The sequence below is a fragment of the Macadamia integrifolia genome, chromosome 9 (assembly GCF_013358625.1).
Source record: "Macadamia integrifolia cultivar HAES 741 chromosome 9, SCU_Mint_v3, whole genome shotgun sequence".
Lineage (NCBI taxonomy): Eukaryota > Viridiplantae > Streptophyta > Magnoliopsida > Proteales > Proteaceae > Macadamia > Macadamia integrifolia.
The window spans coordinates 4,589,829-4,606,653 of record NC_056565.1 but is presented as its reverse complement, the minus strand read 5'-3'; the positions used below and the strand labels follow the sequence as shown (position 1 = coordinate 4,606,653).

The 16,825-nt window shown below is 37.3% G+C and overlaps 2 protein-coding genes across 8 annotated transcripts; one reads left to right on the top strand and one right to left on the bottom strand.

Moving 5' to 3' along the window:
• Window positions 1-732: 732 nt before the first annotated feature.
• On the bottom strand, window positions 733-5,743 carry LOC122088196. Of its 7 annotated transcripts, none has more exons than XM_042657383.1 (4): window positions 4,532-5,743; window positions 1,326-1,418; window positions 1,168-1,220; window positions 733-1,059 (listed from the first exon to the last, which is right to left on the bottom strand). In XM_042657383.1, the coding sequence occupies exons 1-2, from the start codon at window positions 5,581-5,583 to the stop codon at window positions 1,379-1,381; spliced, it is 1,092 nt and encodes a 363-aa protein (XP_042513317.1). In that variant the 5' UTR covers window positions 5,584-5,743; the 3' UTR covers window positions 733-1,059; window positions 1,168-1,220; window positions 1,326-1,378. The 7 variants fall into 7 exon arrangements, with proteins under 7 accessions (XP_042513317.1, XP_042513318.1, XP_042513314.1 ...); XM_042657384.1 differs by having other exon boundaries at window positions 1,168-1,209; XM_042657380.1 differs by having other exon boundaries at window positions 1,168-1,209; window positions 1,294-1,418; window positions 3,170-5,742.
• A 1,747-nt stretch (window positions 5,744-7,490) lies between these two features.
• LOC122089031 lies at window positions 7,491-16,825 on the top strand. Its single transcript, XM_042658447.1, has 8 exons — window positions 7,491-7,798; window positions 8,658-8,762; window positions 8,878-9,032; window positions 11,656-12,340; window positions 14,200-14,341; window positions 15,538-15,851; window positions 16,027-16,131; window positions 16,232-16,825. Exons 1-8 carry the CDS (start codon window positions 7,491-7,493, stop codon window positions 16,728-16,730), a joined length of 2,313 nt encoding a protein of 770 aa, XP_042514381.1. The 3' UTR covers window positions 16,731-16,825.

The window sequence follows — 16,825 nt, the reverse complement described above, 5'->3', positions numbered from 1 at the left end:
TGAGTGGAACTAGACTTCTTTTGCCTATGTCCCAGCTCCACTTATGGGCTCATGCAACACTATTGGATAGTATTCTTTCTCCTTCTACAATTGAATTTACACTTGTGTCATCTTTTGTAAAATAAAGGGAAAAGGTTGAGCACTTCAACGATGCGCTCAACCATGTGTGTTTCTCTCCACCATTAGGAAATGACCCCCCACCTCTCTCATCCTGTACTCTCCATTGGTGCATGTTGCTAACACTCCCAAGCGGGTGGCATGCTCATCCTCTGCCCTAAAATAACAGACTTTAATTTTTTTGGGTGAGAACCATAAAATAAAATACCAAATCTAACAATTGTTAAAGAGAAATGCTTCCGCAAGCCACAAGGGGAGGTATGCTAGCATCCTCTCTCTCTCTCTCTCTCTCCCTCACCCCCCCCCCCCCAACAACATGAAATGATCTTGAACTTGGAACTATCTGGAACAACAAAGGCAAGGCGACTGAAGACAAAAATCAATGGGGAAATTTCACAACCAGACCGGAAAAGCAAACAAGTTGATGATGATCCTCAGAACTCAATCAAATAGGTAAATGATTAAATAGAATGAATTGTAATCAAATTAAGGATCTCAGAGGATTCAAACAACCATCTCTCATTCAAAGTGATCAACCAACTAGTGTTAGAGACCCACATTTGCAATGGTAATGGCAACAGAACCAAACAGGCTATTAAAGAAGAAACAAAAGCATTAGAATAAGCATTTCAAATGATTATAAAGAACTGTAATTTTTTATTAACATTCAAAATACATCATTTTCATAATCTCTATCGACTTCTTGATCACACAGAGCAAACCCACAAATCACATTAGGATGTTTTAAGATATTAATGGAGCACAAGGGCCTAACACCTGCCCATTTCATGGTACAGTTTGACCTTAGAAGAAAGGAAATGTGTAACAGGAGCTACTCCCAAAGGCACATTTGGATGATATGGAAGCAGGATACTTCTTTTCCTGCATAGCCTTGTTTAGCTCCTTCACCTCTTCTCATGCCCAGCCTTGTATAGCTTCTTTCTATCAACAAACAAGCAAAGGGATACAGACATTGTCAAACACTAAAGTATGTCAGGGTAGTTATAGAAGGCTTTAGGAAGGGAATCTGATATCTGCAAGTTCTTGTACCTCACTAAGGCTCACTAAGTTTAAGCAAACAAACTTTGAAACCTGCAGCAAGGCTGAAGATTTTTTTGTCAGTTAGAAAAATCAACTAGGAAGTATGCCAGATTGCAATGCTCCATGTACACTGACCTGGCATGGACAAGTTTGAAATCCAGATATACCTTTAGCATCTTTACCCACTAATATACAGCAACATCCAAAACCTTATCCCAACTTAATGGGGTCGGCCTTTACCCACTATAACAATCATATATCTGTTTAACCACCAAAAATAAAGAGAATAGAGTCAAAGTGAGAAATCTGTTAAAACTCTCTGTTTTGTAACCTCATTAACAACAAACTGTGAATTAGTTGTTTTAAACCCCAGAAATTTCAAAACGTAGATGCTTGTTTAAGATACAAACATGAGTCCCATTCTCTACTACTTATTGAAAGAAGGTTCATTTTATTACACCATTTAGAGGTGAGTTCCAGATTAGAGAAATGTGAGAATAATGTAAAACAGTAGGGAAACTCAGCTGTTTAACTCTTCATATGTAACAGGTATTTGGAGAGGTATCATGAATCATAGCAGCTCTTTTCTTCAGGAATTAGAGTTAATGCTGGGCATTTGAAACTCAACCTCCTTTCCACGTGGCTATTTTCTGGTTCTCTGGCCCTTATAAAGGCTTTCAAAGATTGCCTCAGCAGTATGACATATTTATATGCTAAAAGTGATTGATTTCCTTCTAAGAAATGTTTTGCAACATATATAAAATTGTTTGGAGAGGTATCATGAATCATAGCAGCTCTTTTCTTCAGGAATTAGAGTTAATGCTGGGCATTCAAAACTCTACCTCCTTTCCACGTGGCTATTTTCTGGTTCTCTGGCCCTTATAGAGGCTTTCAAAGATTGCCTCAGCAGTATGACATATTTATATGCTAAAAGTGATTGATTTCCTTCTAAGAAATGTTTTGCAACATATATAAAATCATTTTTTTATGCCGAAATTTGAATAACAAGTCAGTCTAGAAGCTTTAATTGAGAAATTTAAAGACATTAGAAAATGAACCTAGACAAGAAAACCCGAAGTGATAGGGTCCCAATACGAGAAAACACAAAAAACTCAAATAATAATAATAATAATAATAATAATAATAAATAAATAAATAGAATGACAGTATCACACCATTGATCATCTAATCTCCTAGGACATGTGTTGCTATATATTGCCTTCTCTGTCTTGGGACTGCTGAAGCAAGTATCATCTCCTCCATACCTACTCTCCTGCAGCTTAAGTTTGGATAAAAGGTACTGCTTCTAGAGAGATTAGTTGGGCACTTCCAGACAACATTTCAGTTCTCTTTCCAAGATGGATCAGCCAACAGTTTCAGGGGAAGGGTAAAAGGCTTCTAATTCAAGGTTCAGTCATTTGGTGTCTTGGAGACCAAGGAATGATTGGGTCTTCAACAATTATACTGCTCCAATTCATGCAGTAGTATAATGGGTTAAACCCAACCTTTTTAGAGAGCTTCTCAAACTTCAGAATTTCATTTGTTAATAATTCAGACATTTAGCTACTCACTCAGCAGAAACAGCCTTAAAGTTTGACAACACCCAGTAACTTGACTTCCACAAGGTGCTTGAAGAACTAAACTTTCTTTGCTTCTAGGTTTCTAGCCATGATATCTATTTTTAACCTCAGCTTCTAGCTGTATCATCTCATACTTGTCAATCCAATTGTAGGATTTCACAAGAATTTGCATACCAAATAATGATTTGAAACCATTCACAATCACCGCCTTTCAATCAATTTCATTCAGTTCAGGAAGAAATAAGAAAAAAATATGGAATTGAAGCATTCAATAGATTAAATTTAATCCTTTTTCTCAGTTTTGTTCAGACTAGGAAGACACAAGATTGAAGCCATTACAAATTCCAGCAACTTTGGACCACATCTTTTTAAAATTTTTACACTCTGGAGCAGAAAGAAAGTATTAACTACACAAGGAAGTGCAAGCTTACAATATTAATATATGTTGCAGTACTTTGTTCTATTTATCAACATGTAGGATGAAACCTCATCATTTCATGCTTTGTACTGCCACTTGAGATGCAGTTCAGTAGGTCGCATTTTGGTTGTACGACCCAGAGTTATTTGGAACATCTGCTTTACTGCAACAAATCTGGAGTCCACATTATATTGTTCATAATAGCTACATGTCTTCAAAATAATTTAGCATCACTGTTTGTTGGGGGGAAGGAACCACCCGTACCTAAACCTTTAAGTATAGCATCCATCAGAATTGTGCTGTCAACTTACTGAGATACATATGAAATCAAAGAATTGACATTCATCTAATAAAAAAACCAAAGCCATGCCGCCAGCTGTTTCCTCTCCAAATGTGATTTTGGGCGTCCAATGCAGTTCAACAATCTTTAATTAACAAATAAGGACACTTTAGTCTTCAAACTTCAAAGGCTTTCCTTCAAAATGCAAAATAGTTTCTTTACGTTCAAAGCTCTTAGTAATTGGCATCAACATACATGGTAAACAGAAAAATTCAGATTACATCCTTTATTTGGTTCCTTCTCCCTGAAATATATAACACTAAGTTGAAGCCATAACACAAGAGAAAATGCACAACGTGTCCTTTCTACTTTATTTCAAAGGCCAGAGTCATCTGACTGATCACTTAGCTAACATGATAGGGTATATTGTTCAAAGATCTTACACTAATATAATGCAACTGTCACCACCAGAAGTAAAAAATGTCAGCTCCTCCGCTTCAGAAGAATCTCCTCCTCACATAAGAATATGATAGATTTCCCAACAATAGCTTACAGTTATTTACACAGAGATGGAAAAATTTGCAGAAAACCGAACAGTTATACAATATCTGTCCTATGTAACACGTCGGGATTAATTAGCTACTATGTTCACAGAGTCAATAACAGTAAATGAACCAGAACAGTTGGGAAACATTCAAGTACCGAAAATTAAGTAATGTCAGTGCAGCTTCAGAAGAATGTCCTCCTCACATAAGTTATCACACAGTTATTAACAGTGAAATAGACTTTTGGTCATATGATAGACTTCCTAATGGGCTACAGTACATTTTATGGTTGTCCACAATTCAAGAGAGATTTTTTCATTCCAGATCATGAATGTCGGTCGAATTCAAAGTTGTACTCCGGGAATGTAAGTTACGAGATTGTAACCAAATTTTTAACATGAGGAAGTGACCTCATGAATGAGAAATGCAGATAATTTCTTAATTATAAAGTGAAACATTTTAAAAATCACCTTATGATTCAAGAATACCCATCTTACTTTCATACAATTTCAGCAGATGGGGTTGCTTATGTAGATACTTATACACATACTTGTTCAGGAACTTATCCTCGGTCAATCTCATGGCCGTGCCGATACTCTTCTTCTTCATTAGACCCTTCACGAGCAGAACTTGAATAACAGAAAACCTCGGAAAAATTCTCTTCTCCAAGCTCAATTGTAATATGCCAGGATACTTCATGATATCAGCAATCGTCCAATTCAGTTTGTTCATGAAGAAATCCAGTCCGGCCCCAATCCTCTTCTCTGAAAGGCCAAAAATAGTGGGTAGCTTCCGGAACAAAAAAAGAATATCGTCACTCGACCATCCAAAACTACTGAACACAGCTAACTTTGCTTCCCATGTAGGGTTCTTCATACCAGATAGTACCCGGAAGGCTGGTATGAAAGGGGAACTCGAAGGTTCCAAACCCATTTCCTTGACTCTCAAAACCGCCCACTTAAACTGTTCAGATTTCCAAATCAATAGTCGAGGATGAAGGAACATTAGCCTCGAAATGTTGGACTCTGTTACACCATGATCTCGCAAGATCTCGATGTTGGGCGTCATTATTTCAGGAAGACGGGTGCACCACGTTAAACGAGTCAGAGTAATAGCAAATCTTTCATTAGTGTCAATGAAACTTCTGATGAACTCCAAGTTAGGGACAAGTTCCCTTTCTAAACTGGCCGTCAAGAAATTGGCGTATCTGGTAAGGATCTTTGCGAGGTTGGTACCTGAAATCCCCATATCACGCAGCAATTCGATCTTGGGCTTCAGTTTTTTCATAGGATCGACTCTTAGTACATTTGGGTTGAAGGTAATGATATTGGAGATTTGGGGTTGCGTGAATCCATAGTCCTTGAAAAGGGCAACGACGGAATCTGCTTTGGCTGTCGTTTTGAGATCAATGCTTTTGGAGACTCTGAGAGCTGATTCTGGGGACAGCCCACATGAATTTATAAGAAAATCTGAAGTTAGAGTTGATTCGTTTGCCGCGCTTGAATTGAATCTGAGAGATGATGTTTGAAGAAAACATAAACGAGATGAATAATCCCCAACCCATCGGAGCTGAGAAGTTCTTCCGCAGAGTAAACGAAACATTGTCGTATTTGGCCGACGGAGTAGCTGAATTGAAGCTTCGGTTATGAAGAAGCTTGACGCTAGGTAGAAAGTCAACGCGCGAGCAAAATCGTGTTCTCTTCTTCACCTTCTTCCTTCACAGAAACCCTAAAGGACTAAAACAGAAACTATGAAAAGCGGAAGAAGAAAGCTCGCAATGCTTGAGAATAGAGATACCCACATACCTGCAATTACGGGTGCCCGGGAAAGCCCAGCCCAGCCCAGCCCATAGGGGGCATGGTCTGGTCTGGGCTTTTTATATCACATAGATGGGCCAAGACTGCGATTTTCAAGCTCGGAATAGGGTGGGCTGAGATTTCCAGGCTAGGGGTTGAGCAGGCTGAATGCCCCTCGGCCAATGCAGTGTGGCCCCTACATTGGGAGCATGTATGGAAGCATCAAAAGTGGTGGGATTTCTATCTTTCATGAGGGTTGTAGCGGTCATTTCACTCCATTATGTGTGGGTTTAAGGGTCATAGTGCCTTTCAAACTTCTTTTCCCATATAAAATATTTAGGGCCAAGAATGCTCCCTAGTGGTGTGGCTCGGCCCTGCCCCATGTGACAAGATAGTGATCCCTAACCCATAATTATAATTATGAAAAAAAGATTCCTTGAGTCACCATGGAAGGGCATGCTACCACCCTCTCTTCTCATATAAAATGACCTTCTTGCCCTCCCATATTCAAAACCATTTTGTCGCACCTCATTGCTACACTCTGTATCGTTTGCTTCACACACACACACACACACACACACACATATTTATAGAACCATAAAAAAGGAAGGATATAGCGAGGTCCAATTCGGCTTTGTATGACCTCACTTGATCTTGATTGAAGCTTCACTAAGTTGATTTGGTGTATGATTAACTAAGTAGATTTTGGTGTATGATTAAGATCAATGAAAGCTGATAGATATGTAGTAAACAGTCATCCATAAAACATTTTTCCTTAAAATTTGTTTTTTTGATGATTGATCAGTTAACATATTTTTCTACAACTCTCGTAGTTGTAAGAAATTTTTGATATCATGATTATGTAATCTACTTAAAACTCTTATTGTATTTAATAATTTTATTTTTTAGAGGTTATCTTTATTTCATTTTCAATAAAATGGATTTGGTTGCAATCGAAAAATAAAATTCAATGACTAGATTTTGTATGTTTTTGAGTTAATTATACAATAATGTTAGGTGGTGATTTAAAAAATTTTCTTAATACTTATTTGACTTTCTTTATTTCCCTTCTAATCATGGGTATTAGTAACAAGTCATTACCTTCACCTAAACCCTTGACCCAAAATTCGCGGGGGTCAAGAATTTGTCCATCTGTACATTTTGGTCAACAATGGTGTGAAACTAACTCAAATCTTGTCACTTTGTGTGATCTTAATATTTGCAAGTTGCAATGTAGATGGGTGAATGATTATTATTATTATTATTAAGGGAATTCCTTTAATACTTTATGGATTTAGAAAACGTGTGTTAATACGATCAGTGACATCGAAGTCAAGCATTATCTAAACCATATACATCACAAAAATCAAGCATAGTTAAAAGACAATCACCGGGGGAATTGACGTAGAAGTACCATGTTGCTGACGAAATGGGTTAACGTCATGTGGGCTTCCCATACATGACACCCTTAATTTGGAGTTAGAGTTGTTGATGAAAGACTTCGGCCATTATTTAGCTATCTCCATGCATCTTCCTCTTCCCCACTTACTAGACAATCTCTCTCATTAAAGTCTTAATTAATTAACACTTCCACTGTTCCGGAATCTATATATCAAGCCATAGTCTCTCTCATAAAAGAAAAAAAAAAAAAAAAAAGTGAAGCCATAGAGGTGGTGTGTGAGAGAGATTGCTAGAGAGAGACATAAGGAGGCAATGGAGTCTCCCCTTGCTGGAAACCTACATTCTATTCAGGAAAAGGTGATTGAAGAACTTGTTCAAGGTCGTGGATTAGCTGCCCAACTTCAGGTTATCCTCCATGAGTTAACCGGATTTGGTAGAGGGTCAGCCACTGCTGAAGATCTGGTAACAAGGATATTGAGGTCTTTCACGGAGGCTCTTTCAATACTCAGCTCCAATGATTCCGGCAAGTTTCCTACAAGCTCTCCTTGTTGGAATCACCGGAGGACTAGTGAGGAAATTCCTACCTCGAAGGATCAAAGTAGAAAGCGAGCTAAGATAAGGTAATCTTGCATATATATGTAGTCTTCATCTCTTACTTAATAGGCTGCCTAAATGGCACCTCTATAGCAGTATTTAGAACATTTAACCTTTTTTGTTTGATCTCTGATTCCCAGAAGTTTTAAAATAATTTAAAAGTAATTTAACATTATAAAGGGCATACCCAGTGGAAGAGGTTCACGCCACTGCGAGCCTGTGAGGTATGGGAAGGGTAATAATGTACACAACCTTACCCTTGCTTTGTAAGAAAGTTGTTTTTCAATTCAAACCCACAACCACTAAATTATAATCACTAAATTGTAATGGAGCTTGCATTGAGATCTGTCCTCAAAGTGACTTAACATTATATCATTATAAAAGTTATCAATGTCTTACATATTTGTCAAGTATACATATGAAAAAATAGTATTTACACTCGTTGAAAAAATAAAAGTTATACTAAAAGGGGGAAAAAATGTATGATTAAAAATTTAAGAAAATTTGCTAAGGTGTAGACTATAGTGAGTTTTACCAAAAAAAAAAGACTATTTTGAGTAATTAAAGGGCAGATGTAGTCATCGATATTAAGGAGGAATTTGTAGATTTGAATAATCAGTCAAGTAAACTTGACCCCATTTAGATGAGATAAGGTTTGGTCGAGTTGAATTGAATTGAGCTATCACTAGATCTCAAATTGATAGAGACATACTCTTTGCTATCCTCATTTAGTTGAGATAAGACTTGCATCTTTTCCATTTTTATTCTTTGGCCAATGCCAAGGGTGGGGGAGTGAATCAATCTTCTGGAGGAAATTTTTCTTTTGGGTGTTTTGATTTCTAAAATGTTGACAGTTTTGCTTACTGATGATTTATTGATTTGCAGAAACATGCAAGAGACATGGACCAGGATTACTTCTATGCCCATTGAAGATGGCTATGCTTGGAGAAAATATGGGCAGAAAGGGATCCTCAATGCCAAACATCTAAGGTCTTCTTCATTTTCCTAATTGTTTACTAGGGTAGAGAGAGAGAGAGAGAGAGAGAGAGAGAGAGATATGAATGTGTGTCTAATCAATTCTCCTGATGTATAGGTGCTACTTCAGGTGCACCTACAGGTTTGATCAAGGTTGTCAAGCAACCAAACAAGTTCAAAGAACAGAAGATGAGACACCAAAGTTTTGGACCAAATATATGGGCCACCACACTTGCCAAGATGTCCTCAAGGCCTCATTCATCTTGGATTCTACAGCTGAAGAGGGTGTTCTACTAAATTTTGAATCAAACACAACAACCAAACAAGAGCCTATTTTCCTCTCATCCTTCCCTCAAGCAAGGAAGAACAAAAAAAATCCTTTCCCTCAATTGAACAAGAGAACAAATCATCCTCCTCAAAATACCTTCCACCACAGGCTCTAACCAAATTCAAATCATCCCCACCGACATCGGCATCACCATCGACTTCCAAGATGGGCCAAGAGGATGTTGTTTCAGGAGGTAGCAGTAGCTCTTCCTGCAGTATCGACATGGATATGGAGTTGATTGATTCATTTTATCTCAGTGATGTATTCTATGATGAAGAGTTGTTTTAGCCTATATTTGGTTGCAATCTTTTTTTTTTTTTTTAGTTAGGATTTATGTACCTCATTTAAGTTCATTTACCAATTTGAGATAAATAATTGTTGATTCTATCCAAAAATCAATTTTGGGAAATTAATTAGAGAATCTGTTTGTTGGTTCTTGTGTTATGGGTTTGAGTATCAATATTAGATGGTGATTCAGAAACTATTAATTCTCCATTATATTCTTTTTTGTTTTAATTTCTGTTTAGTGTAGATAAATGGATCAAGATGCTGTCTCAAGCTCTTGATAACATTTCTTGTTAATGAAATCACATCTTGAGTTGTCAAATGTCCGGTTTTAATTGGGCTGAATTGGTTTTATGCATGTACCAGCTCAAATTAAAACCGAATTATTAACGGATTGTTCAGTTTTGGTCTAATTCGATTAAGGTCCAGTTGATTTCTGTTTTTTTTTTTTTTTTTTTGTGCCGATTTCCCAAAAACAAAAATCCATAACCTGGTTCAGTTTTTTTTTTTTCCGGATCATTTCAGTTCGTCCCAAATTTGGCATATTACGAATAATTCTTTCAATTCTTTCATCTCAATCAATTGTTTTGGATTCGAATGTAACATTTCTTAGTTGATACCATATCATTGGATCAGTAGAAATGAAGGGTAATAAGGTAAGAATTTTGAATTTTTTTTCAATGACAAGAAGGGATATTTCTATCCAGGCTAATCTGAATTGAAATATTTCTTTTCCAATCCCAAGACCAACCTTGATATTTTAAACCATAGTTCCAAATCACCAGTGGTTGTGACTTGTGCTTCTTCATCATTTGGGGAACGTCAAAAGAATCCTTCCCTTCCGAATTTTAGTGTGGAGTGGACTATAGAGGGCAAAGGTAAGGTCAACCAACGTGTGAAATTTAACTCAAATCTTGTTCTCATATTAATATTTACAAATTTTAATCACCTCCATCATGATCATTATCATTATTATTGTATCAAGGCAATTCTCTAATGTACACGTTTTAATACGGTAATAGTGGGACCAAATGCCAAGCAATTATTTGAACCATACGTTATAAGATGGGTTTCTTGTAAAAAATAAAAATTAATAAATAAATAAAAATTGACATACCTCATGCCAAAATCATGAAGTGCTACGTATGAAGCTTACGAATTGAGGTTTACGTCATGTGGGTTTCCCAAACATGATGGCACTTTAGGAATCGAGAAGTATTAATTATTCCTTCTTACTTATGTGTTGAGTTTGAATTGAATTTGATTCTATTAAAAAAATAGTAAAACCAAAAAAATGAATATAAGTTTAAAGATTTGAATAATTCTACCATTGTCAAGAAAATGGGCAATGCAAGTCAAGGGAGTTACACAAATAAATTATGGTCGCAATTTTGACACATGATTTTTAAATAATGCTTTCATTTCATTCAATGGTTCGGATTTGCTCATAAGATTTTTTTTTTTTTTTTGGGGGGAGTGCATTTGAATTAGGGATGTAAATGGATAGTATTGGATATGATTGGATTTAGATACCCTTAAACAGATAGATTGGATTCGAATACCCCTAAGCGGATATTAATTGAATTCAGATTTTTGACTATCCGTTTACTCTCTGACTTATGTAATCCAAACATTTCTCTCCCTAATTAATACAATTTATTCTTAATCCATATTTCTAAGTTATCTTAGTTATTTTTAGGGTAATTTACAACGCCACCCCCTGGAGAATTCCAATATTAGAGGGACACCCCCTCTCTTTCACCAAATTAGCCTCGGACCCCCTACCGTCAGTCACTGTTAAAGAATATACCTTATATGCTGATGTCAGCAATAATATTTTATTTAAAATACCAAAATACCCTTGCTCTAAGTATCTCTTTCTCTTCTCTTTCGTTTTTGGCCTTTTTTTCTGAATTTCCCCAAACTCACCGAACCACTCCTCCTCCCCCACCGGAGATCTCACTCTCCACCTCCGTGACCCTCCAAGTGCTCCCACCATCGTCGCCTTTGACCAAATCATCTATTTTTCGATTCTTCCGCACTTCGTTTCTTGTATTGAAATCCTGATTTTGAACCCTCGGTGGGGGGTTTCAATTCTCCTTCCAAATACTCTGTTCGGTTTCAAAGCTCGATCCGGTACCATGGCCGCTGCAAGTGCTCTAATCACCATGAAAGAGGTTTTAACTGTAACTCTCTCTCTCTCTCTCTCTCTCTCTCTCTCTCTCTCTCTCTCTCAGCCGAACAAGGTGGAAGAACAGAGAAAAACCAGAAAATCATATAATGGAGACGGATCAGATGAGCTTCGCCGTGCCGCCGAGCGTCGTCGCCGCAAGCGCCGCCTCCGAATAGAACCACCTCTCAACTCCCTCCGTCACACCCAGCCCCAACAACGTCCCATAAACCCTAACCCTAATCCTAATGCCCCCAAACTCCCAGAATCCGTCACTGTCCTCACCGGCAATCGCCTCAACCTCCACAACCGAATCCTTACCCTCATCCGCCAGAACGACCTGGATGAAGCCGCACTCCTCACTCGGCATTCCATTTACTCCAATTGCAGACCCACCATCTTTACTTGTAACGCTGTCATGGCCGCTCTCCTCCGCCAATCTCGATACTCCGATCTCCTCTCGCTTCATCGATTTATCACTCAGGCTGGTGTCGCTGCTAACGTCGTCACCCACAATCTCCTCATTAACGCCTACTGTGATTGTAGGAAAACTGATACTGCTCTTGAACATTATAAGCAGCTTATCAATGATGCCCCTTTTAATCCTTCTCCTACTACTTATCGCATTCTTGTGAAGGGGCTTGTGGATAACAACAAGGTTGATCGGGCTGTAGAACTGAAAAATGAGATGCTTGAGAAGGGTTTCGCTCCGGACTCAATTGTCTATAATCATCTCATGTTGGGGCTAGTGAAGAAATTAGATCCAGATGGAGTTCTGGCTTTATACGAGGAATTAAAGGAGAAGCTAGGGTTTGTTTCGCTGATGCTGATGCTGCCGCTGCCATGATCTTCGGTGCTCTGAACGATCACCTCTGCTTTTGATGTCTCGGTGAAGGTGAGTATAGTTTGGGGGGGGGAGTGCATTTGAATTAGGGATGTAAATGGATAGTATTGGATATGATTGGATTTAGATACCCTTAAACAGATAGATTGGATTCGAATACCCCTAAGCGGATATAGATTGAATTCAGATTTTTGACTATCCGTTTACTCTCTGACTTATGTAATCCAAACATTTCTCTCCCTAATTAACTTATTTTTATTATTCTCTAAACCTTCTAAAGTTTAAGAATTCTTAAAATCATTAATTGATTATCTAATTTCGCATAATTAATTCTCTAAAACCCTAATTTAATTCTTAAAATCATTAATTGATTATCTAATTGAATCGCATAATTAATTCTCAAAAACCCGAATATAATTTGATTGAATAAAAAAATAATGATACAAATAGATTTCAAATATACATCTTAAATTTGAATCTCTCCTCTACTTATGGTATAGACCGGGAATGGCAAATCAAGGTCAACCAACGTGTGAAACTAATTCAGATCTTGTCGCTTTTGTGACAATAAGATTAGCCAATATGCTGGCGGTTGGCCGTTAATTAATGTTATTATATTATATTAAGGGTAAATCCCCAATTACCCATTAACCATGTTGAGTTTTATAAAACGTGCGTATTTTATATGGTGGAGCCCAGACCAAGCAGTATCTGAACCGTACGTTACAAAACGCGAAAGTCCGACCCCACCTGCAAAGCTGACGTTGAACGGCTGGAGTGGTGCGTAATAAGCCTACGAAATAGGAATTAACGTCATGTGGGCGTCCCAACCATGACGATTGCTCTACAACTTTTATGTTAATGGATAGAGACAGAATTGTTATTGATGAAAGGATTGACGATTGACTTCCCTAGGCAGATGAGATCTATCTCCTTCATGACTTCTTCCTCTTCCCCACATGTTAAAAATAGAGAATGATATAATACTTTCTTACAATGCTGAAATTAGTGTATTAGGGCTTTTTTTTAGTGTTACAAAACGTGTAGTACACATCTAGCGAACATGAACGCTCAAATATGTAGTTCAAAGCATTTAAGCACAATCCAAGACATTCTTGGTCATTGGGTATGCGCCACAGGGTGTGTAGCTATAGAAGATTTCAATCTATGTTCCCCTATGCTGTTAGATTAGAAAATACTCTTCATTTTTTATAATAATAAAAAAATAATAATTTTAGCATAATACTCTCTTTCATGATTTTATAAATGAATTGAGATGGAAGATGGGTGAATGGGAAAAACCCTACACCCATTATTTAAACTATATATGAGCTTTGGGTCCATTTGTCCATTAAAGGCTAAATTTCTTTAGTTGGAATCCATTTCTTAAGAACATGTTATAAAAATTATTTACAAGTAGGTAGTTATCAAATGATTTCTCATTCCATATTCTATTATGTCTTATGATTATCAATATTTTTAATATTTTTTAAATAAAAATTTTGTTTATTAATGATTTTTTTAAAATAAATTATAAACAAAAACAAAAATACAGATGATACGAAATATAGCCCATGCAAGCCCTCTTTCTTTTTTTATTCTACTCTGTACCATGGAGGCGAGGGTAAGGTTAACCAAGTTTGTCGCTTTCTGTGATATTAATATTTGCAAATTGTTTTTATCAAAAAATTAATAATAAAAAATATTTGCAAATTGTAATGGAGAGACTTAATGGCCTCATCATTAGCATTATCTTTATCATTGTCATTATCTTAAGGCATTCCCTTACCCCCATTAATTCTCTGAGTTTTATAATTGGTAACAGTGGTACCCATGCCAACAAATATTATACGAAGCCACTACGAAATGCGGGTATACGTCATGTGGGCTTCGCAAGCATGACGTTGTGTGAATCGCCTGAATGGAAATTGGATATTGGATATTGGATATTGGATATTGGATATTGGGTAGTCCAAAATTTTAATCAATTAGGATTTGAATTCGAATAATTCGAATATAATCTATTGATTTGAATAGATATCAATTAATAATAAAAAATTAGGGGAAAAAGAATTCTGTCCAATCGAATTGTCCACACTCACACACAAGGGAAAAAAAAGGATTACCTCGCCACTCCTTTTGTTGGATTCCTCTATATGTTTCCCATTGGCCCTGAATTGGTGCAAGGGTCACGTGATTGGACCACTAACTCTTCCGTAATAGTTACGTAACTTATGATTTTGAGAGTTCTTGGAGATTTGACAAGTTCTAGAGAATGAGTAAAAATAGAGCTAAGACAACTGCAGTTCTAAAAAATAGAACATACGATCAATATTGGTCGAACCAAAATGGTATCGATCTCCGATCCTGACCTTTTCAATCTCATTCCATCGGTAACGTTAAGAGTAAAATTATCATAAAAAAAAGGAGTAGATTTGTCTACTAAGATCCGATCCACTTTGTTCTCGAATGATACAAAAATGGTTTTGGGTTTGACCAGTCTTGATTTTAAAACTTAGAAGACAACTGAGAGATATGCATTGAAAATGAGTCATACTTGTCAATGAAAGAAAGGTCCAAATTACACGTGTCAAGGATACAATATTTGAATAGTCAAAATAATACGAATTCGATTCATACGTATCCTAATTCATTTCCGTACATTACTCTCTTGTACTATTAACTCCTGGAATTGTTAATTGTCTGGTTGGAGAGTCGCTGAAGATGATCTCAACCAACGGTGTGAAATTGACTTAATTATTATACGTTTGTTTGACATTAACATTCGCGTTTTAATATGGTATGGTGGGACCATGACAAGCAGTATATATTTGGGCCCTACTCGTATTTTTGAATTCTGAACACGTAAGGCCGCGGCGGCGAAGCCAAAGGCCAATCGGCAGCCAAGCTGACGCTGAAGTGCTAGTATGAAGCCTACGAAATCGTGGCTTACGTCATGTGGGCTAGCTAGCCATGACGATTCTCCAACGTCGCATATTTTTGGATAGATAGCTCTCTCCTTCATCACTTCTTCCCCTTCAGTCTCCCTACGGCCCTACCACCCACATGGCCACATGTTTTACCAAAAAAAATAAAAAATGGCCACAAGATTTAAAAAAATATTTTTTTATTAAGAAATTCTTGCCCCTCTATATATATGTAGAGGTTGAATGAGCCACAGAGAGAGAGAGAGAAAGAGGCATTAATGGAGTCTGCCCTTGCCGGAAACTTAGCTTCTGTTCGGGAAAAGGTGATCGGTGAACTTGTTCAGGGTCGTGAATTTGCAGCCCAACTTCAACTTGTCCTCCATGATCTCACTGGATCTGGTCATGACTCGGCTACTGCTAAGGATCTAGTAACTAAGGTATTGAGATCGTTCACAGAAGCTCTTACAATACTGAGTTACACTGAGTCAGGCCAGGTTCCTGTAAGTTCGTCTTCTCGGGATCAACAACCTAGAAAGCAATCTAAGAAAAGGTGATCTTAATTGCATCCATTATTCATCTTTAATGTACAGATTTTAGTGATTATTGACTACTAATTAGTTAATCATGGAGGGGTTTTAGCTTTTAGAGGATATTTTCCATTTGGGTGTTTTGATTTCTAATATGTAAACAAGTTTGGTTACTAATAATTTCTTGATCATTTGTAGAAACATGCAAGAGACATGGACCAGGATTACTTCTATGCCCATTGAAGATGGTTATGCTTGGAGAAAATATGGGCAGAAAGAGATCCTCAATGCCAAACATCTTAGGTCTTCTTTCTTTTTCCTCATTAGAGAGAGAGAGAGAGAGAGAGAGAGAGAGAGATGAATGTGTATATCTAGCTAGCTAATCAATTCTCCTGATGTGCAGGTGCTACTACAGGTGCACCTACAGGTTTGATCAAGGTTGTCAAGCAACCAAACAAGTTCAAAGAACAGAAGATGAGACACCAAAGTTCTGGACCAAATACAGTGGCCACCACACTTGCCAAGATGTCCTAAATCAGGCTTCATTCATCTTGGATTCTACAGCTGAAGAGGGTGTTTTACTCAATTTTGGATCAAACACCACAACCAAACAAGAGCCTTTTTTCTTCTCATCATCCTTCCCTTCAAGGAAGGAAGAACCCAAGAAATCCTTTCCCTCAATACAACAAGAATACAATCCATCCTCATCGGATTATTTTCCATCACAGGATCTAATCAAATGCAAATCATCCATGCCTACATCGACTTTGAATTCGGACCATGGGGATGCTGTTTCAGGGAGTAGCAGCAGCAGCTCTTCTTCTAGCAGCTTCGACTTGGATATGGAGTTGATTGATTCTGTTAATCTCAATGATGTATTATTTGATGAAGAGTTTTTTTAGCCTCTATATATGTATTTGGTCGTTGCCTATAAGAGAGAGAACAAATAACGGTTCCAAATACCTCTCCTTGGAGCTTAAGAAGCAATCTCTGCACA